Genomic DNA, 21794 nt, shown 5'->3' with positions numbered 1-21794 from the left:
ATTCTTTTTAAATGAGAAAAATAAAAAATGTGTTCAATTGATATTCTATATTTATATATAATAAAAAATATGTATTGACAAGAATAAAGATAAAAATTATAGTATTTCGGCTATCTTCAAAATGTAAATAAATCTAAACAAAATAAGAATAAGAATTAATCATCAGCGCCATCTCTTAAAAATATCAAAGAATAGGATAGAAAGAATAAAAATTTTTTTATTTATCACAAACTAGATATAAGACTCTATGATATTAGTTTCATTTATAGCATTTCTAGAAATAGATGATTTCCATATTTTCATATTATTTTTATTCTTTTTTTTTCCTATTTTATGTTTTTATTTTATTTGTTCTCCTTGTTAGATAATATTAATTTTTAAGATCTAAGGTAAGTAAGTACTCTAAAGATGGCGCAAATAATTTTTAACCTATCTTTGTTTTTTTTTTACTATTTGTTCTCTTTACCTAATTAATAAAATTTTGATTTATTATAAAAAATGTAAAATAAATATATAATATAATATACATATAAAATTCTAAACATTTTATATCTGAAAAAACATATAATTTAATAATTTATGATTCATTGCAGCTTAATTATCATTCGCAAATTATCGGCATGAAAATTTTGCATCTAAAAGATTTTATAGTGCGCATGTGCAAGCTAGTCACCTTTGTAAAGCGCTAAATGACGCGCTCGTCGCAGTACAAATTGAACCTTCGTACTGAGTAAGTTGTTCTTTCCGTGTAAAATTTTCATTATTATCAAAACAGAATGGCTATTTGTAAGTACATTTTTATATAATTTATTTATTATAATTTACATTCTTTAACTGAATGTTAAAATTTTCTTTTTTTCATATGCAAATAAATCAGATTAATTAGTTACATTTTGATATGAAATTTGTATAAATTATTCATTAATAAAATAAACATATTTCAAAATATTGTTTTATGTTTATAATCATAAATAATATGGAAAACAATAAAGACTGTAAATATTATTTGAATAAATAATTTGACATAATTATTATTAAAATATAAATATATATAGAAATATTCTATATTTATTCAATTTTATTTCTATGAAATTTATAAAAATAATTTATAAAAGTTTTATTCTTTCTTTGTATTAAAATCAATTAAAATATACTGAAATATCTATTTAAAATAATATTTTCAAACTACTTAGTAATTATTATAAAAAAGATATTACTTTATAAAATATTGAATTCTTTTTATATTTCATATTTCTTTTTATATTTCTTTTTATATTCTTTCTATATTTTATTTCTATATAAAACATTATTATGATTTCAAAATTTATTTTTAGATAATATAGTATTTAATTGTAGCATTTAATATATTAATAAAATAATAATTATATTAATTCAATAAATTATTATATTTTAAGACAATATTTTAAGAAAAAAATGTATAAATATGGTTGAAATTTTCCAAAGAATTATTCACTTTTATCGATCAAATTATTAAATATTAAATTTATTTCTGATTTATCACAGTATTCTTAAAAATTCTTAAAAAAAAAAAAGAAAGAAACAAATATAAAATTATGATCTCCTTTAAAACACATAAAAAAACTTTAGAGAATATCGATTAAGATAATAGTTAATAAATTAATAGTTGTAATTGATAAATTATTGATAGAATTGTTAAAGAGTGTATTTACAAAAAAATATCTTTGTATACATATATATAGTTCTTTTTCTAGTATCTAGCTAAATATAGTATACGAATGTAGTCGCGCCGGTTTGACAAGCCGGCCGACCGGCTTTCTTATTAGCTGTAAGATTTCACAAATATATAACTTCATACTATTTTCATTAAAAAACAAGAATGTCCTTATTTAACCTTCATAAAGATTTCTTAAATCTTCTAAATATAAAACAATATTTCATGTTTCTATATAAAATATATTGTTCTATGTATCAGAATATAAACAAACAAGTAATTTTTTGTTTTTTAATAAACTTTTAGCAGAAAAAATATAACAGGATTGTCATATGAGAGATGATAAAATTATGATTTTGGTATTACATCATCTCTATAGAATCTCTTGTATTACGCAACTTGTATTTCTACTATTTTTGCGAAAACCTTTATTTTTTAAAATTTATATAATATATACTGATTATAACAATTGAACTTTAATCACTTAAGCGGGATATATTTCCATTTATAGTTATGTTGTTACATTTATTGTATAATTATGTTATTACATTTTGCTATTAAAATTTTTTTTTTTTAGTATAATTTTTTTTATTAAAAAAAAATAAAGAAAATTTATTATATAAGTTTTTCAAATATAAAAAAAATATATAAAAACAATTTTGATTTTTTTAAGATTTGATTAATTTTTTAATTTTAACAATGTTTTAAAAAGTTAAAAAATATATTTTTCATGTTAAACTGTTTAAACTGTTAGATAGTGTGACTTACTTTGTTGGCAAAGGAAGAGAGTTGCTATGCGAGGTCAATGACAGTGAAACAGGTAGTAGGATTGCTAGATACACGACTAGATACATCCAACTATTAGCAATCACGTATTTACAATTAATTAACTCGAATTTTGTCAAATATGGATAAATAAAAATAATTTAATTTAATTAAATCTTATTATGATGGAATATAAATGAAATTGCAGAACATGATTTACATTCATTAATGATATGACACATAAAAACTCGTAATAAAAAAAGTTGTATGTATATTTCCAATGATACATCAAAATACATACGTTCATAAAATGCTAAGATATATATATGTATATGATAAATAGCAAATAGTCGTCATTGCAAAATGTCTCAATGACTCTAATTTTTACGTTGTTATATTAATTGGAAACATACATGCTATTTTACAACATATTTGCTATTTTAATTAATTTAATGTATAAATCTAATTAAACTAAAATGAAAAATGAATTTATATTGAATATATAATTGAAAAATGATATTATTATATATTCAAATTTATATATGAAAAAAAGAAAAAGAAAAATATTTCATATAATGTAATTCTTTAAAAATAATAATTATTTTATTATGTATATATTTTTTTTTTCATTTTTTTACGTTTGAAAGAGATATTCATATCTCTTGTGACTCATTGTGACACAAACAACATAAATATATTGCAAGTAAAGGTAGTTTCTTTGACCGATGACATGATAGTTCACTATGACTAAAGTACCGTAATATGAAGTAAGCGCATCGAAATACTAATGACATCAGCACGATAACATTTCTGATTTAAATGATAATAATAAAATTTCTATTATTCTTGATCATTTTAATCCTTTTATAGCAATTACATTATGTAATAATGTTATTGCTTTTAATGAAAAAATTAAGAATTAAAAAAAAGTATTTTAATCCTAAAATAATTAATAGAAATTTTAAATTTCATTGAAATATATATTAAAATTATATATTAAATATAAATTATTATTTTAAAAACGTAAATGATCCTGATATATGTATAAAAATTGATAAATGATTTTTAAACTGTTGATAATTTCTTTTTTTTTATTAAGATTATTTTATGATGATATCACAGTTTCCATGACATATGCCACTATTTATAAATGTTGCGTACGTCAATCAAAATTTTGTTGTATGTATTACAAAACATTTTAATGAATAAAAAATGCAAATTGTGATTAATAGTGATTATTTTATACATCATCACTATTATCCACTTTAGAATTTTACTTTTTCGATGGACATTTCGTGTCTAGTAAGCGTTCAGAAATGTGCTATAACTGTATTGTGACGTATTTTTAGTACAAACAATAGGCGCGCTATCAAAATGTCATGAAAGATATTCAAGTATTTAAAATTCGAATAAAAAATAATTGAAAATCTTTAAATTGAAGTTTGTCTGTGCTTGATTAAAAAATAATCGTGCAATTTAGTTAGGTTAATTATATTATTAGAATTAATATTTATTATTTATTAATGAATAACAATTAGATGTTGGAATATTATTTTAATTGAAATGTTATGAAGTCAAGAATTTTAAGTGTGATAATTAATGAATTATTTAATATAATAATTTATTAATGTTGATGGATAAATGTAAAATGTGCGCGGTTTTTAAATCCGCATTTTTACGGAATCATTTGACAGAGACATTTGTATTAGCATTAATTTTTACAGATTTTGGATTTCAATTGATATCATTGCTCAAATTACCAGGTAAATTTTCAATATAATAAATTTAATGTAATAAATAATTCAACTTTTTAATCAAACAATTAATAAAATAAATAATTGGTAAACAATGTTCAAACTACCGAAAAAAATATTATAATATTGATTTAATTCAAATCAATAAAAATCAATTTTTTTATATATTTTGATATGTAATCTAAAAATGTAATCTGAAAATAATTTTAAAAAAATATTCTGCTCGACATTGACAACGATAATTAGTTTTAAGAAGGTCGTTTTTTAAGGCTTAAGATATTCTTTTTGAATATATTACAAAGATGAAGCAGGTGCACTTTATTGAGCACAATAATCTATAATTTGATAACAGGTGGAAATTGACTATTAACGAATTTCTTATTTAAAAAATAATAAATTGTAGACATAAGATGAATGAAAACTGTTCTTTGATTTAATACGTCAGGAACAAATTGAGTTTACGATCATGCGATAAGATCGTTTATAGCTGGATGTATATAAAAAAATTGAAGAATACGATTTTAAAATTATAATCATTGAATGATTAAAATAGTTTAATTTTCATTACAAAAAATAAAGCAAACATTTTATTAATAATGTCAAAATAGAAAATTGAAAATTAATTTTTTTTCTTAATATGAATAAATTTTAATAAAATTAAATAATGAACAAAAATCATATTAAATATAAAAAATAGTTAAAATAGTTAATGATAGGACATTTTTAATTTTTTCATATATAATACTTCTTTCGTACATATGAAAGTTATATAAATATTTTAATATTTTAATGTTTAGTCTTTGAATTAGAAAAATTAACATTGATTTTTTTTTTCGATGACCATGTTAAGATCGTTACGAATGACTTATAATCAAGGAATTCTATATGATTTAGACTTATTATGTGCACGATATATTGATCGGTACAAGTCCTGCAATGCCCTACTTTCGTTCGTTACATCAACATCTGTATGGAATGACTGGCGTCCAAATGTCTGAGCACTAGTTTTATTCTTTTTCATTAGAAAAAATTTTAAAATCTTAATCGAATTAAATTTTTAAAACATTTTATTATCTAATATTATTTAAATTAAATTTTTATTAGAGTTATTACAAAAGTTCTTATTTGTTATTAAACTGTAATAAGTTGTGAAATATATAAAAATTATAATAATGTATAACAATAAATATTGATTCATAGAAATTTTGATGTATAATAAATAATTAAAAATTTATTTCATCTTTTTTTTTTAGCACTTTCCACAGAAGATAAATTAGAATACAATTTCTATCCTGTCGCGAGTGGACAACTTCAATTCCGGATAAAAGCTCCAAATGATGCTCATATCGCTCTTACCACGGGCCCTCAAGAGGGAGAACCTATGTACGAAGTAAGAATCACTAAAAAATATTTTTATTATGTTGCTATTGTTTAAATAAATAGTCAAATGCATCGTATATATTAATATTGTAGGTCTTCATTGGTGGTTGGAGCAACAGTAAATCCGTAATCCGTAAAAATAGAACAAAGCCTGATGTTGCTGAGGTAGATACACCTGGCATTCTTAGTGCAGATGAAATGCGTGGATTTTGGATAAGGTGAATATTAAAGATAATTTTGTTATTAAAAACAATTTTATATTTAATACTTAATAATTTTATATCTTTTAATTTTTTATCATATTTTTTAAAATACTTTTTAATTTTTAATTTAAAATGAATAAATCATGTTTTATAATATCTAATGATATTCTTTTTAATTCTTTCAGATGGAATGATGGTGTTCTATCAGTGGGTAAAGAAGGTGAACCAAGTGCATTCCTCACGTATGCCGATCCAGAACCATTCGGAATCGGTTATTTTGGAGTATGTACTGGTTGGGGTGCCTCTGGTGAATGGTTAATCGAAGGTAAAATTATTTTCTTTTTTCATCGTGTACTCTATGTTTTTAAAATTTTTTTTACATTAGTCGTATGTTAAAAATTTATCGTAATTTATATTCAGAAATAGTTTTTATAGATAATAATATTATGTTATAATAATATCAATAGAAGTAATTACTTTTATAAATCTTGTTTAAAATAAAAATTGCATATTATAATTGCATATTTTGCTTGGAAAAAATATTTGATAAATAATTAGAAACTTTTATTAAATTATATATATGGAATATAAATTACTATTCTCAGTTTATTAATATAATTTTCTTGCTGGTATTTTATTGGATTTCGAGTGGATTTTAACGCATCGTCGTCCATACAGCCATATGTGTAGGTGGTCACGATCGTTGTACGTAAAGTATATAAAGTCTGCCGAGAAACAATATTTGTATTAGTTTCTTTTAGTAGATTTTTAGTTATGCTGCTCGAATGTGTTTAATCCTAGCACGTTTTTCCTTTGCCTTTCTTACAATACAACAAAATACAAACTTTTTTTTTGAAAATGAATACTGTTTAATAAAAATGGACACATGCACGAGAAGGAAATCCTAGATCACACATGTATTTAGTCACGCTTGTATCTTACTTTAATATGACCAAAACCACTTTAAATTTAGAATTGAAGTAACTGGTATAATTTTATCAGATAAAACTTATTGTAAAAATATCAAAGATAAAAATATTCTATAATTATGTTTCTTTATAATTTTTATAAAAATTATTAATTATTAATTAATTCTTTCTTCTCTCTGTGAATGAAAAGAAATTGGAATTTTGAGGATATACAAATAAAAGGAAAAAATTAATTCTAAAATTTTAAGTCAAAATTAAATATTTTGTTTTTCATAAGGACGTGGCTCCTTGTCAACAAAGAATGAATTAATCTACAAGTTTCATAATATAAGGAGTGGCTCGGTTCTTATTGAAGTGAGAGCTAAAAGTAACGCGCACATCGCTCTGACCAACAAAAAAGGCGACTCGAGTCCTATGTATGAAATCATCCTTGGAGGCTGGGAAAATACAGCATCCGTCATCAGATATGATTGTAAACAACCTGATAAGGTTCGAAATCGATAAAAGATAAAATTATTCATTGATATATTATTTTTATTTTTTGTCTTATTTTACCAAAGTTAAAAATATATTTATATTGAAATTAGATCATATGAAAAAAATTTTTATATTATATATTTAACATATTTGCTATACAAAGTATTAAATATATAAGCCATATCAGGCTTATATATTAAAATTAACAGAATAAAAAAATGTTAAAAAATTAGAGTACAAATTTTGGATTAAATTAGCAATATCCTGTTTTCCGGGTGTTAAAAAATTAACTTTTGCACCGACAGGTGCGCGTAAATACGCCAAATCTTCTGAACGAGAACGAAACAAAGAAGTTCGCGATTTGTTGGCTTGACGGTCGCATCATGGTCAGAGTTGGTGGTCTTAATGGTTCTGTGATCATGGAATGGCAGGATCCTACACCAATTGGTGTGAGCTACGTGGGTGTGCGTACCGGTTGGGGAGCAACCGGCAAATGGAAACTTCAAACTACACTGTATCCATCTCCTACGGCTCCCAATTATCAAAGTAATTTGCTTGTTAAATATCTGTTTCTTTCCTGGTTTCTCTTTTTTTGCTTTTTTTTTGCTTTTTTGCTTCAATTCTATCCTTAATGACAGAAATTATTGATTGTCAGATCACTTATGGGATTTTGAGTATTGAAGTCTATTGTTTATTTTTATATTTATTGTAAAAAATGAAATTCTCTTATAATATGAATATAAGAAATATGAATATTTAGAAAAATATATTTTATGTGATTCTTATTTTATTTTAATTTATATCACTAGATTATGGTATTTAAGACTAAAGAGTAAAATGAGTTAAAAAAGATTTAATTTCTTATGTAATTCTATCTAATTATTATTGCAACTTTATTTATTTTTTTCACGTTATATGTATTTGCTTCTTTCTTTTCTAACGGATCTTGGAATTATTGATAAAGTTGTTTTTGCTTGAGATTTAACATTATAGAGATCATTCGTTTTTTAGAGAAATGATAAGATATTTATTTTTTAATAACTAAACAATTATTTTATAGATTTCACAAAACTATTATATTTAATATTATTTTTAAAGTGAATGATTTTTATAAATAACCTTTGTGATGTAAAAATGCATTAAATATTAACTTCATTTTATATTTGTCTACGCATTAAAGTTTCCGATTAAAAATGCTTACTTAGTTCAGTTAACGTCAATTGTCATGTCCGGTTGTTAAAGTATTAACACATTCACTGTGTCACGCGCTTGAGGCGTTACTTTATAAGAGGATTTATTGAATATTACATTGAGTATATCTATCAAACATTAAGTATCCTCTTAATTCATATATTATCGATAGAAATTCAAAGATTTCTAATGCGCAATAAATATATTCTTATGAATACATGCATCTGATATATTTAATATATTATTAAATTTTTATATTTATAATCATGTATATTATACTTAATTATATACATGTACAGAAAATATTATTATACAAAACTATATATAACTACGAACAATATTATACAGAGATCATTGTATTATTATTTTTTATATCACTCTTTAAATGTTTTTCTTTTTCTAATTGAATCTCACTCTATATCTTATAACATTTTTCATTCATATGAATATTGTTTTTTGTTATGATTTATCTATTATTAATCTATTTATAATGTTCTATATAATTCTAGTAATAATTATATTGAAGTATTATAAATATATATATATATTTTAAGTATTATAAATATTATAAATATATTCTGAAAATCTTTACAATTATAAATATCAAGATCATAAATATTCTTAAATAAAAAATATATATGAAGCACGAAATATTGCATTTAATCAAAGATATGTGAAAAAAACATGTTTCCAAAATTTGTTTTTATAAAATCATATTTTATTTTTTGCTTATCAACAGTATTGTTTAACATAAAATGAGACAAATGTTTGTTTATTTAACAAAAATAAAATGAAGTAGAAAAAAATTTATTTTTCGAATAATTAATGATTAAATAGTATTATCTAATATGTTTTCTATTAATCTCATAAAAAAAATAATTTCAGATAATTCGCAAGATGCTAATGTATTTATTTCTGTAACATTTGCTTGTAGATGTGAATCCAACAGCTCCACCAGTGGAAGGAGTAGTAGATATAGGAGAATTTTGTTGGTGTGAAGCATCTGGTGGAATAATTCCACCATCTGCAGTCCAAGGAGGGAAAGATATTGATGGAAATGATTTGTACGTGGGCAGAGCCTATCATGAAGGTGCTCTTCTTCCTGGCAAAGTAAAGCTAGGAGATACTATCTGTTATGTAGCTTGGGGTGGAGAGGAACATCTAAAAAATGATTATCAGGTAGAACAATAAAACAATTAAATTTATACCAATTGATATTCTTTTTAAAAGAATTATAATATAAAAACAATGATTTAATTCTAGGTTCTCTGTGATTGTAATCCTGTATGGGTACCAACAACTGGAAATAATATTCCTCACAATGCAATTCCTGGTGGCGAAACAGAAGATGGAGAACCACTTTATGTTGGGCGTGTACAACATGAGGGCTCTATAACAATCGGCAAAGTGCAACCTTCACATAGTGTGTGCTATATACCATATGGAGGTGTTGAAATTGCATATCCTGAATATGAGATCATGGTACAGCGGGATTAAATTGAAATTATTGCACCAACATCGATGAATTTATTAACGAATCATAATTGTTTATAATGATATTATTTTTGTATTTTAAACATGATAAAATATCAATAGCAGATTCTGCCACGAATTAAAAAAAAGAATGTTTTATGAATATTAGAATAATTATCCTATTTAATAATTCGCATAAGCAAAAACACATATTTGCAGTCTGATAATCAAATTCAATTATTATCGGTATTTTAATAAAAAGAAATGAAATGGAATGCTCTATCATAAGATTAATTAAGAGAATCTCTTAGGTGTGCAAACTAGTCTAGTTATAAATCGGCTGATCTTGATTCATCGATCAATTGGTGTAAACAAGCATACACTTCTGCACAGAATATAATTACAATCACATTAATAGAATGTGCAAGTAAAAAATTGATGATATATATGTATAGCTAAGCTATATAAGCGTAATATTGATTACATATAGTATTATTAATTCTTGTTAGATGTTCATATAGTTTGAAAAACATATTGCTTGATTGTAATATTTCGAATGAGAATTATAAAAAACATTTTTTTGATAATGATGCAGTAATTTGATGCACAATAATTTTTGCTTTTTTACAATTGTTGATTTTGGAATATTGTTATGAAACAATAAATAATATTTCTAGAAAAACATAATGCATTATTTTATTTTAATATATTTATTTAAAATTATAACTTTATCTAACAAATATAAACGCGTTAAGAAGCATTCAGATAATTATATATATATATATAAATTGTCAGTATGTTATTAATATAACATTATTGAATATTCAATATTTATTCAGTATTTATTGAAAATTATATTACATTATATTATTATATTATTGAAAAAATTATTAATATTAATTTTGAAATATTGATTGATCATCCGTTAAACTATTAAAAGATAATTAATTTTTTTTCATTAATTAAAATATAATCGATTAACATTTGTAAATCCTAATATAGTGATTTTATTTAAATTGGCAATACTGCTTTCATTTTATGCAATTTGTTCCAAATAAGCCGGATTTAACAATGGCGGCCAATCCGTCATGGGTTGCTGTTAAATGTCAATTGAGAAAGGAAATTTTAAAATAGTAGCAGATCAGAAGTATTTTCACTATAAAAATGGCTGCGAAAGAGCCTAATAACATTGATGATGGTATTGCCGAACCAGGTATCGAACCTGGTGCTTCTGCTGAAACAATGCTTGTTACAACCGATAGTTTTGAGGAGTATGAACAAGAAATGAGCAATAGCATTGATGATAGACAAATGAAAGAAAGCACAACGAGTACTATCTCAGAAATACAAGAAGATGTTCAAGACATTCCAATTACACCTACTGCATCCAATCCACAAGAACTTCAAAAAACAACATCACTCGATGATTCCGAATTAGTATGTTTCATAACCTCTTTTTTTAAACATTATTTTATAAAAATGTATTTCAATTTAAAAAAAAATTTTTAAAAATCAATTTAAATATCGAATAAGAATAATAAGGATTGTTTTTTAATAATTTATAAGAATCACTCAAAAAAATTTTTCTTAAAAATTATTATTGAATTATATATTGAAAATTTTAATCAAATTTGTTCAATTTAATTAAAATTCTATGTTTTAGGAGGATGTTACACATCGATTAGGTCAAAGTAGTATTGATTCAGATCCTTTACGTTGTAGAACATGGTTAGCACAAAAAAAACATGTATTTATTTTAAGCCAAGCAGGAAAACCCATATACTCTAGATATAGTTCAGAAGATAAACTAGTCACAGTTATGGGTGTTATGCAAGCTTTGGTTTCATTTGTTCAAGCAGGCAGTGATATGATTAGATCTGTTCATGCAGGAGATACTAATTTTGTATTTGTTGTAAAAGGTCCATTAATTCTAGTTGCAGTGTCAAAAACACTTGAAACTGTACCTCAACTTACATTACAATTAACGTTTGTATATTATAATAAAATATATATACTACTTTATTTAATTTTCTTAAGATATTTATATAAATTTTCTTATTGCAGATATGTATATAACCAAATAATTTCTGTGTTAACCCAGTCACAATTAACTAGAGTATATGAACAACGTAGAAATTTTGATTTAAGAAGATTATTAACTGGTAGTGAAAGACTGATAGATCATTTATTAAATTTTATGGACAGAGAACCTGCATTCTTTTTAGGAGCTATTAAATGTTTGCCTTTATTACCATCCATGAGAAGTTCTATTACACAAACTATTATTCAAACATGTGGTAAAATCAAGGTAATATAATTTAGAGATTATTTAAATCAACATTATATTAAAATTACAATTATCGTAAAATATTAATTAAAATTAACACTTTTCAGAATTTAGTATTTGCAATACTTCTAGCTAATAATCAATTAGTAACATTAGTTAGAATGAATAAATTTTTTTTACATCCTGTGGATTTACATATAATACAAAACTTAGTTGATAGTTCAGAGTCACTTAAGACTGCTGAAAGTTGGACACCAATATGTCTACCAAAGTTTGATGCCAATGGTTATATGCATGGACATGTATCATATTTGGCTGAGGATTGTCAGGCATGCTTATTGTTACTTACAGTTGATAGAGATGTCTTTTTTATTCTTTCTGAAGCAAAACAAGTAAGTAATACAATGAATGTTTATAAAATATTTAAAAAAATAATATTAAAAATAATAATAAATTTTATAGAAAATTGTAGAAAAATTAAGGAGAACAAATTGCTTAGAAGCAATTAACGAATCTATGAATAAACCACCAATTAAAACTGCTGACATTGGATTGCCAGAAATGCGACATGTTTTGTATAAATGTAGAAGCACAGCACAATTTTGGAGTCCTGGATTTCAACCTCCATATACAACAGATGAAGAGATAGAACGGTAGTGTTAAAAAATATAAAATAATCAAAAAAAACATAATAATGAAAAAACTTTAATTTTTTTATAGTTTGTTAGGGCTTTATCAATGTTTACATCACAGATTACATAGCCCAAATCGACCATTAAAACTTATATTCCAACAATTAGATAAAGAGACTATGTTAGCATGGGTAAGTTCAAATAAATGATATAAATATAATAAAAACTATCATGATGTTGCAATTAACATATATATTTTCTGTAGGTAACATTAGGCTTTGAATTATATGTTACATTTGAACCACTTGTAACAAAACCTGATGCAATTGAGGCAGTGAGTAAATTGTTAAAATGGATAAAAAAAGAGGAAGAAAGATTATTTATTTTAAATTCACCCACATTTTAAATACTGATGTAATAAATTTTAAAAAATTACAAAAATGTATATTTAGGGGGATATAATTTAATTTAAGATGACGTGAAATGCATTGATTATTTATATTGATCTAAAGAATTATAAATTGCAAAAAAAAATTATTGTATTTACGATAAATGCATTCACGTTTCTCTTATATGATATTTGATACTATACTTTGCTCACTATTTTTTATTATAAAAAGTACTATTATAAGTACACATGTGAAAATGTATATATTTAAAGACATTATGCATATAATGTGAATTACATTTATAGACAGGCTATGACATTTTCAATTTATTTTATTACATGGTGCTTGAGAAAACTTGTCATTGCGTTGTTAAAAAAAGATTATTTAAAATCAATATAACATTTAACAATATCTTTTTATATCATTTAAAATAAAATGTAATTTTTAAAATAAATTGTAAAATAATTTTTTCTTAACAATGACAGTAATAAATTTTCTCTAAAGTTTTGTAAATAAACGTAAAAATGGCCATTGTTTCATGATATTAAATCGAAAGTAATGATTCCAAATAGAATGAATAGAATGACATTAAAGAAAAAAAAAAAAACAAATATTGTCACAACATATAATGTACGGGTATTATAAGCTACTATGTAGCGTTTCTATCGATATAAAATCCTATAATTTTAATACAAAACTATTCCTTGTATATGTTACACATTACTGTTAATCACAATCGAAATGCAATATATATGATAAAAAAATTCAAGAGTTATATCATTTTACGTTTTTTATTTACCTGGTAGTTATAAAAATCAATTCGCATATTCTGTACAATATTTTTCATACCTTGATATTTCAATTCAATGCCTAGCTCTATCACGTTCTCGTCTTCGTTCTCGATCTCGATCTCTTTCTCTATCTCTGTCATCTCGTCTATGTCGATCCTTGTCTCTATCTTTATCTTTATGTGAAGAATGATTTTTGGGAGATTTACTTCGTTTACGTTCTCGTCTATCTCTATCTCTATCTCTACTTCTCGATCTCTGTTTTTCTCTATCAGATTTTTTATCGGAACGTGAATGTCTTTTATCTCTGTCTCTATGACGATCTCTATCCCTATCATGATCATCTGTTCTTTTACGAGTTTCTTCTTTAACTGGAGGTATATCTTCATCTTCTGAAGACTCTATTCCTTCATCCATATCATCTTCTAATGCAGATATTTTTGCTTCTATAACATAGAAATGATTTGAATTTTTTTATTTATTTTTATTCATATGTTTATAAATTTAAAAAATTTACCTAATTCATTATTTTCTTCAAGAACATGTCTTTTTTGTATTCTTGGTAGAATTACATCACAACATCTTTCTTCTCTGAGAAGATCATCTATAAATTCATCCATATGAATCAATTCAAATTTGCCTTGCTTATTTTGTCTTCTTAACTTTCTATTATCATTAAATAATGGTTCCAAATATTTATAACAATCTAAAGAAGATCCTGTCAATCTCATGTACAAAGCTCCCAGAGCACGAACGTATTTAAATTCTTCATTTTTTATAAATTCTACTATAATATCTTTTTCAGGTTGTATTTGTAACATTTTTAATATTAAACAAAGAAACGGTGTTGGTTTTACATTTCCACCATATACACCACCTATGTACCTATATAAAATATGTTTGTTTTTGTTAATAGGTTATATTCTAACATAAAATTTTAAAAAAATTCCAAGAATATATATGATAAAAATTATGTAAATAAGACATATATAATATATATATAATATATATAATAAAAACAATTAAATAGTATATTACATAAATAAAATCGCAAATAATTTACTTAAATTATATTTAATATTTACTAACCTCAATTCCATAGCTTTATCAACCAAAAGTTCTGCAGTTAAAGCAAAACATTCTTCTTTCCAATATTTTGAATCATATACTCGAGATCTAATTATTTTTTCTACTAAATATTGTGGATTTGTACCTCTAATAGATTTCGCATCCTTTACTGTTCTATTAGCCATTTTTAGATTGCACACAGGTTAGAAATATATTTTCAAAACAAAACGCACATTTTAAATACTGTAGATAGATGACACACTTGACTAATAGAACACACTTAATAGGAAATTTTTTAAATAACTGTATTTATTCAAATTACACTTCAAATATGAATAAATTAGTTTTTATTTTTTTATTAAACTATTTACTTATAACTTATTTAAACTTAATGACTAAAGTGAAAAAATATATGGTAAAATGACAATGGTAATTTAAAATTTGAGAAATAAAGGTAATGTAAAGATAAACAAATTAAAATTGCAAATAATCTTTCTTAGTCATTTAATTTTAAAATATATAGAAATTGAAGTTAAATACTATACTTTTTCTCAAAGGTAAAGTTAATCAATTTCTATAAATCATGTATCTGTATATATCTGTAAATTAATGTTTGTATTATTTATATAATAGCACATTTTAACAAAAAGATTAATTCTATTTTATAATTTTTTCCATAGAATTTCAATTTAATATAATAGAAACTAAATATATTTTATTAGAGATACAAATAAATTTGAGAAATACAGTCAGTAATGTTATGTCACTACAAAAATATATAGAATCCGAGACACGTGAAAAAATATAATAAAATATAACTTTTCATTTTATATTCGATTTATATCTATTTTCAACAATTCTGGAATTATTTAATTTATATTTAAAATATATTTTTTTTTATTATAATATTTGTTTCTATTTAAAAGTTTCAAATGATGACTAATATATTAATGTATAAATAATATTACATATGTTTTGCAGTATCTATCAATGCAAAAAAAAGTTAAAAAATGTTTGTTTATTTAATATTTTTACATTATTTTATATTTTTTAACACGAAGAGCAACATTCATTTTTATTATTTCAATGAAACAGAGAATAGTCTCTGAAGAAAAGCTTACATACAAGTCGACATCCCTACTCCTGGCATTCTATAACGACATCACCTTTCTCTTGAGCTCAGGGCCTGTAAAGAGGCCCCATTCACAGTTCTCATCTCATTCTCTCATATTAGTCTCCCTCTTTTTTACTTACTTGGCAACCTTAGTTCACCTGAACAGCCATCTTGAGCTACACAACGCGCTATCATAGCTTGTCCTCTTTAAGACGTATTTTCCATTCGTTGAGGTGATCAGCTGCATCAACTCGTAGCTAGCAGCGGCTATGTGAGTCAATTCAACAGACTTACGGTCCTTTATCCTAATTCTTCTTTTGCAATCTTATTTGTATTTCAAAATTCTTTTTTTCAAACAAATATTTCAATTAATTTTTTCTAGTTCTATATGGAATATTCGTTTCTTTTTTCCATACAGTATATTTAAGGAAAGTGAAGATTTCTAAAAAAAAAAAAAAAAAATAATATATAGTGAACCAGTGAAATTTAGTGATTATTAATTTTAAACAGATGTCTTCCAAAATACTTTGAGTTTAACGGAGAAAAGAAGAAAAGAAGGTATGTCAAAGATTGAATTAAGTTTGGAAGAAACTTCAGTATATGAAAGTTCTTAATGATTTAATCCAATATATATTTTTAAAGAAATTGTTATTATTTTAATTTTTTTAATTTCAAAATTTAAATCTATATTTTTTTAATATATAATGCGCTCTATTGAATTATTATATATATATATATATATATATTATATTTAGAACATAATATATTCTAAATATAAGCTTCGTTTAAAATTTTTAATTTTGTAATTCTCGATTGAAGCCAATAAGATGGTTTCAATTTTAAATTCGTATTAAAACGCGCGCCTTATTTTGTGCGCTGTTTACAAACTGATGCATCAATCAGCGAATTTTATAAATACTTTTACAATATAAGTCTTTATCTTCGATCTGTAACTCGAGAATGAAACGTTATATCTTGATCGAACCAATAAAAAGGTAATATGATTAATGAATCGCGTTTTATTACATTCTAATCAATAGGTCGTTACAAAAAGAAACAGTGCTGTATTTTCTTAATCCTATCAGTGAATATTCTGATGCAAATGTCACGAACGGTACTAATACCGATTTAACGTGAGAACGGACACTTGAAACTCAACAAGAAATCGCAGGATCAGTGATGAGGAAACATTGAAGACGATCAATTTACGAAGAAAGTATGTACTTATTGTATTTGCGTCTTTGATAATATTAATAAAATAATCTTTGTGATTATAGCAATATTTAGAAAAAGAATTAATAAAAAAACTCAGTTAATGTCAAATAACATATTGCTCGAGAATATTAAAAAATTAATATTTATGATATATTTTTGTAATTATATATTTCTTGAAATGTATGAGGAAAATCTTAGAGCGATTTTTTTATCTCAATATCTATATTTTAATAATTAAAAAATCACCGTATCTTTTAATAAAAAATAATCGATAAATATGTTTAATTAGAATAAAATGGGCTCGAAGATAGAATATGTAGAATCGTCACATATGTATGCAACGAATTACATTCGTAATTCGAAGGCAATTGGTGTTCTCTGGGGTATTTTCACCATATGCTACGCCATAATCGGAGTCGTAGCTTTTATCACTCCAGAATGGCTGGGTGACTTAGAACACGAGAATCCAGGAAGATTCGGTCTTTGGACTAGATGCAACTACGGTGGTAATGGTAAATTCATTTTTTTTTAATTTCAAGAATTTATATCGTAATATCATAATTTTTGTTGAATTTGTTGCAACTGGCATCGTTCTATCATTTCATTTCCTTCAGGTGAATTAGGTGAGGAATGTATAGGCAGATTGGACGATCTATCGACAATCGCGAATGTTCCTTTCAGAATAAGCACTATTCTAGTCGGCATCGCGGTCATAATCGCTTTATTGACGATTTGTGCGATGCTCCTGTTTTTCTTTTGCCAGAGTACAACGGTCTTTTATATCTGCGCCTGGATGCAAGTAGTTTCAGGTATTCCGCTTCTCTTATTGTTATTATTAATCGATCGTGATAATTGTAATCATTAGATCTAGCTAGATATTTTCCTTTTCTTTACTTTGTTCTTTTTCAGATTTTTTAAATTAACTTTTAAAAATTACCTAGAATCATTTATATAAAATTTATCTATTTATCATATTTATTTAAATTTATTCATAAAATTTCAATGATTGATATATATATATGATAAATCATTACTTATTTATTGCCGATTTAAAGTTAATTAAGTTTTTTTTATTGTCAATTTTTTTTTAGAATAAAAAGTCTCTACTTGCGAAATGCAATATAATAATGTTTAAAGTGGAGATGTTTTAAAAGGGAAATATAAAATAAACCATTATAACATATAATAGCTAGTTTACCTGTTGACTAATCTCCCTATAATTAACATACTCACAATTATTTCACAGAATTGTATTTTTATTGAATATTATTTTAGAATGAAATAATATTCTATTTGATTATTCACGTTTATTAATAATTTTTTTTGTTATTATATTATTTCATTATATTAATATTTAATATTTTAATTCTAATATTTATAATATAAAATAAATGAATTTTTAAATAAATTTTTTTTAGTATAATAGAAATAATAATAATTATTAAATTAATCAAATACGGATATGCTTCTAAAATGCTTATCTGCATGACGCTGACCTAATTCAAGAACGTTGACATGCTTAATTTATCCTATAAGTTACGCGATGCAGTAATAATATTTATGATTGGTTATTCAAAAACTTTATAATTTTACACTTTTTTTTTATTTCATTAATTAATACGAATAAGATTATCATTTACAACAAAATAAAATAATAGGTTTTATTCATAAAATATATAAGCTAGATTCTAAATAAGAAAGTTTTTCATTCAAGATCATTTAATTTAATTAAATATTATAAAAATATAATATATATTTTTATTTAAAAAATATATTATTTTATTTTTTATAATATATATTTATATAATATATATTTTATTTTTTAATTATTTTATTAAAGAATCAAATAAATTTTAAGAAAAAGTTTTGCACGTATTATCATCATTGATTAAAAATATTTACTAACAATCATGATTGCTTCGTATACGAATAGTGAAAGTTGGTTGAAATGTGAATCAGCTCTGAGTAGAAGGTAAGCATTATCATCTCAAAAATTGATTGTATAATACATACATATATATATATATGTATATATATATATATACATATGTAATCACATATATAATGTACAATGAATCGAAAATTTTCCATGTAATCATTATAATTTCTACTAGAATACTTCTATATAAATTTTATCTTTTATGTTTTACATATTCGAAAATATTTATGAAAATAGTGGTTCTTAGCAAATTTATATTCTTTTATATATCATTTAAAAACTACCATTTATTATCAATTAAAATTTTGATAATATTTTTTATTGTTGTTTTCAAATTAATAAATTTGATTTTTAGCACTTTATTATTCATCTTCTTTTGCATAAAAAGTGATTTTATTCTATGAAACGAGAAAAGTAAGACTCGTACCTTTCACTGTTGGCCTCTAACATAACATCCACGAAAAGAGATAGTTCATTGAAATGCCAACCATATTAATCATGTTCTTGTTCGACGAATTATAACTTCAAAAAAAAAATAATTTGAATATAAATTATTTATAAATTTAACATAATTAGAAATTTATTTATTGTTAAATGTTTAAATCACATTTATAATCCTTATTCAAAAAATAATATTCTTTTCATTTTTTTAGCAATATCCATGGCTATCGGTGTTTGCATTTATCCATTAGGCTGGGATTCAGCGTTAATTCGAGCTGTCTGTGGTGCAACTGCATCCAGGTAGATGTTCTAATAAATAAATATCTGCTTATTTAATCTCTTATACAGTATGTTCTTCATAATTAATTTTCAATTTTTTAATTTCTCATTTTTATTATTTTAATTCTAATTAATATAACATCAAAATAGTAACATTAAAATGATTATTTTCTTACTAATTATAAATACAATGATAAATGATAAATGCAATTATTTTATTTTTCTTTCTTTCAGTTTTTCATTCAGAACGAATTATTATTTTGAATAAAATTTAGTAAAAAAGTTAATGTATTTTAATAATTATATTTAACAGATACAATCCAGGAGCTTGTGCAGTTAGATGGGCAATACCGTTAGCAGCGATTGCCGCTTTAGACGCTGCTACCTTGGCCGCGCTCGCTTTTATCCTTGCATCTAGACATGTCAGGCTTCAACCAGAACCGTTCAACAATGGTTCCTTATATAAAGGTATGGGTCTTTCTTTTATAAGAATTAAATTTCGACTGAAGTTTGTATAAATGAAATGACTTTAAAAATTATGATTATCATATTTATAAAATTGAAAAAATGAATTTGAAAGAAAAAATAATTTATAATTTCTTGCATCTATTTTTGATATATTTTTTTTATTTTTTTTTTATACTCACTTTAAAAATTGTCATCATAATATTTCATAGACAATGGATTGTTCTATAAATATCTTTAAAATATTCTTTTCACTTTAGGCGAAGTAAATCCAGGATATGTAAATGAAGCACAGAGTGTTGCTGGTTCCCGAAAATCTCTCTCCTTACGACCAGTTCTTTTGGTCGCTCCGCCAGAACAAGATCGCTATAGTGAACTCTCCAGAGCAAAATCTCATTCACATCATAGCCTCTATACGCCAGCACCATCGCATCCAGCTCATACGATCTCAACGAATACTTTGAATCATTCTCAACATAATTTCCAATTGTAAATCTCTGAAGATAATATTATTGTACATAATTTATTATATTATGCTACAAGTATTTTTTTTTATTAAGATTATTTTGATTAAGATATGAGAAAATAGAAATATTGTAAATAATATCTGAGAATTATATCTTTCGTGTATTAATGTTTTTTTTTCTTTTTTTTGTAATTTGATTTTATACAAATTATAATAATTCTATCCAATCATAAACTTTTAAAAAAATCTGAGAATTTATAATAATTCATATTTTTTTTGTTTTGTATATATGTTGACATAATGTTTAAAATTTGCTTTTGCAATATTGTATATTTTATGTGATTAAAATTCATTTTATATATATATATATATAACAAAATATTTGGTAATTGGTATTATAATAAAAAAGTGATTTGATATAAAAATAAGACGATCTAATTTATATGTAAAATCACTTTCTTTCAGATTGTATCGCCAATTATCAAACATTTTATATGTATATATATATATATTGTATATTTGTTTCGAATAAATAATTGTAATTACCTATAAAACATTCATTATCTTATCTTAGGAACTTATAAAAACTAATACACTCTCTCTATCTTTCTTTTTATTATAAATAAGTAATATAAATTAGTTGTTTTACAGAAAGAGGAAAATCTTACATAATGTGCAAGTTATGTATAATAAATAAAAACACCAGAATGAATCAAGGATATTTTATAATTATTGCTATGCCTATTCTGTAAAAATGTTACTCTGTAATAAAAAAAATTTAAATAAAGAATTATGTATTAATATCGCTTTTGTTCATTCGCGCAAGTCTAAAGCAAAGTGTTTTGC

The 21794-nt window shown here is 23.7% G+C and overlaps 4 protein-coding genes across 19 annotated transcripts; 3 read left to right on the top strand and 1 right to left on the bottom strand.

The window, feature by feature from the left end:
* The first annotated feature begins 228 nt into the window (after positions 1-228).
* LOC100869921 (uncharacterized) lies at positions 229-10547 on the top strand. Of its 8 annotated transcripts, XM_086904697.1 has the most exons (9): positions 704-786; positions 4183-4221; positions 5466-5602; positions 5686-5810; positions 5981-6120; positions 7002-7213; positions 7507-7747; positions 9327-9571; positions 9656-10547. In XM_086904697.1, the coding sequence occupies exons 1-9, from the start codon at positions 777-779 to the stop codon at positions 9887-9889; spliced, it is 1383 nt and encodes a 460-aa protein (XP_086760823.1). In that variant the 5' UTR covers positions 704-776; the 3' UTR covers positions 9890-10547. The 8 variants fall into 8 exon arrangements, with proteins under 8 accessions (XP_086760827.1, XP_086760824.1, XP_031774383.1 ...); XM_086904698.1 differs by lacking the exon at positions 4183-4221 and having other exon boundaries at positions 594-730; XM_003696665.3 differs by lacking the exon at positions 4183-4221 and having other exon boundaries at positions 692-786.
* Positions 10548-10565: 18 nt separating this feature from the next.
* Positions 10566-13948, top strand: Mon1 (vacuolar fusion protein MON1 homolog). Its single transcript, XM_003696664.4, has 7 exons — positions 10566-11302; positions 11529-11851; positions 11930-12173; positions 12260-12544; positions 12615-12805; positions 12873-12975; positions 13050-13948. The coding sequence occupies exons 1-7, from the start codon at positions 11030-11032 to the stop codon at positions 13188-13190; spliced, it is 1560 nt and encodes a 519-aa protein (XP_003696712.1). The 5' UTR covers positions 10566-11029; the 3' UTR covers positions 13191-13948.
* Positions 12084-16419, bottom strand: Prp38 (pre-mRNA processing factor 38). Of its 2 annotated transcripts, none has more exons than XM_086904704.1 (4): positions 15051-16215; positions 14479-14846; positions 14023-14407; positions 12084-12530 (listed from the first exon to the last, which is right to left on the bottom strand). In XM_086904704.1, the coding sequence occupies exons 1-3, from the start codon at positions 15212-15214 to the stop codon at positions 14037-14039; spliced, it is 903 nt and encodes a 300-aa protein (XP_086760830.1). In that variant the 5' UTR covers positions 15215-16215; the 3' UTR covers positions 12084-12530; positions 14023-14036. The 2 variants fall into 2 exon arrangements, with proteins under 2 accessions (XP_086760830.1, XP_003696721.1); XM_003696673.4 differs by lacking the exon at positions 12084-12530 and adding an exon at positions 16284-16419 and having other exon boundaries at positions 13946-14407.
* Positions 16274-21749, top strand: Lhfpl (LHFPL tetraspan subfamily member 5 protein). 8 transcript variants are annotated; one of them, XM_086904710.1, is made up of 8 exons: positions 16274-16414; positions 16654-16701; positions 17229-17359; positions 17648-17870; positions 17973-18167; positions 19951-20038; positions 20331-20485; positions 20743-21749. In XM_086904710.1, the coding sequence occupies exons 4-8, from the start codon at positions 17654-17656 to the stop codon at positions 20973-20975; spliced, it is 888 nt and encodes a 295-aa protein (XP_086760836.1). In that variant the 5' UTR covers positions 16274-16414; positions 16654-16701; positions 17229-17359; positions 17648-17653; the 3' UTR covers positions 20976-21749. The 8 variants fall into 8 exon arrangements, with proteins under 8 accessions (XP_086760836.1, XP_003696722.1, XP_086760834.1 ...); XM_003696674.4 differs by having other exon boundaries at positions 17184-17359; XM_086904708.1 differs by having other exon boundaries at positions 16291-16414; positions 16562-16701.
* Positions 21750-21794: the final 45 nt, after the last annotated feature.

Source organism: Apis florea, unplaced genomic scaffold (genome assembly GCF_048593485.1).
Source record: "Apis florea isolate Af1SG1 unplaced genomic scaffold, ASM4859348v1 contig_2350_pilon, whole genome shotgun sequence".
NCBI classification, from domain to species: domain Eukaryota; kingdom Metazoa; phylum Arthropoda; class Insecta; order Hymenoptera; family Apidae; genus Apis; species Apis florea.
Note: the sequence above shows the minus strand (reverse complement) of the source record. Positions and strands in the feature narration are given on the sequence as shown.